The sequence below is a fragment of the Camelina sativa genome, unplaced genomic scaffold, assembly GCF_000633955.1.
Source record: "Camelina sativa cultivar DH55 unplaced genomic scaffold, Cs unpScaffold04189, whole genome shotgun sequence".
NCBI classification, from domain to species: domain Eukaryota; kingdom Viridiplantae; phylum Streptophyta; class Magnoliopsida; order Brassicales; family Brassicaceae; genus Camelina; species Camelina sativa.
This window is the reverse complement of record NW_010925283.1, coordinates 1-677: the sequence shown is the minus strand read 5'-3', so window position 1 is coordinate 677 and position 677 is coordinate 1. Positions and strand designations below refer to the sequence as shown.

The 677-nt window shown below is 39.0% G+C and overlaps 1 protein-coding gene across 1 annotated transcript; it reads right to left on the bottom strand.

Moving 5' to 3' along the window:
• Positions 1 to 4: 4 nt before the first annotated feature.
• Positions 5 to 668, bottom strand: LOC104774633 (aspartic proteinase A3-like; the record flags this gene model as incomplete). Its single annotated transcript, XM_010499163.1, has 4 exons — positions 5 to 28; positions 113 to 177; positions 265 to 473; positions 550 to 668. Coding segments are annotated over 4 exons (417 nt in total), but the record flags the coding sequence as incomplete, so codon positions are not given.
• Between the last annotated feature and the right edge of the window lie 9 nt (positions 669 to 677).

Genomic DNA, 677 nt, shown 5'->3' with positions numbered 1-677 from the left:
TCGCATGATTGATCATCGTGATGACAGTCTAAACAAGGAAAAATGCAGAACTAGTCAGCATGTTTCAGGTTATAAACAGTGTACAATCTAACACAAGTGATATCTTTCTCACCGATGGACCCGTGAGTAGAGAAGTTCCAGAATCAGCAATAGCAGAACACCCTTTAGCACAATATCCTGAATAACATAGAAACTTAGATGTCAAAATATATATCTAAAGGACTCATTCATGTTGAAACTAGAACATCTCAAAAGCTTACGTACCAGTTGGTTTGCCAGCAATTTGGAGATCACCCATGTCGAATTGCCAGTATCCTTTATGTGTCACAGGGACATAAGTATGCTCTCCTTTGAAGTGCTTTGGGTCAACTCCACCGAAAACAATCTCACCACCTTCTGGATCTTGCGGGTTACGGTTAAGCCAGAACGAAAAAATTGGTTCCTTAACCAAACCTTTTTCCACCATGTTATACCTATACACATCATACAATCTCATCATTCATAATTCATATTGCACAACTGAAAAAAAGAAAGAGAGTGTTTTCATACCAAACCGGAGTTGAGTTTCCTACAGAAATCTCTTTGAAGCCCAAACCGAGGATACCATCAAACTTTGCCAACAAGAATGTAATACCAGGCTCACTAGTAGCCTCTATGAATTCCTGTGGTGATATATA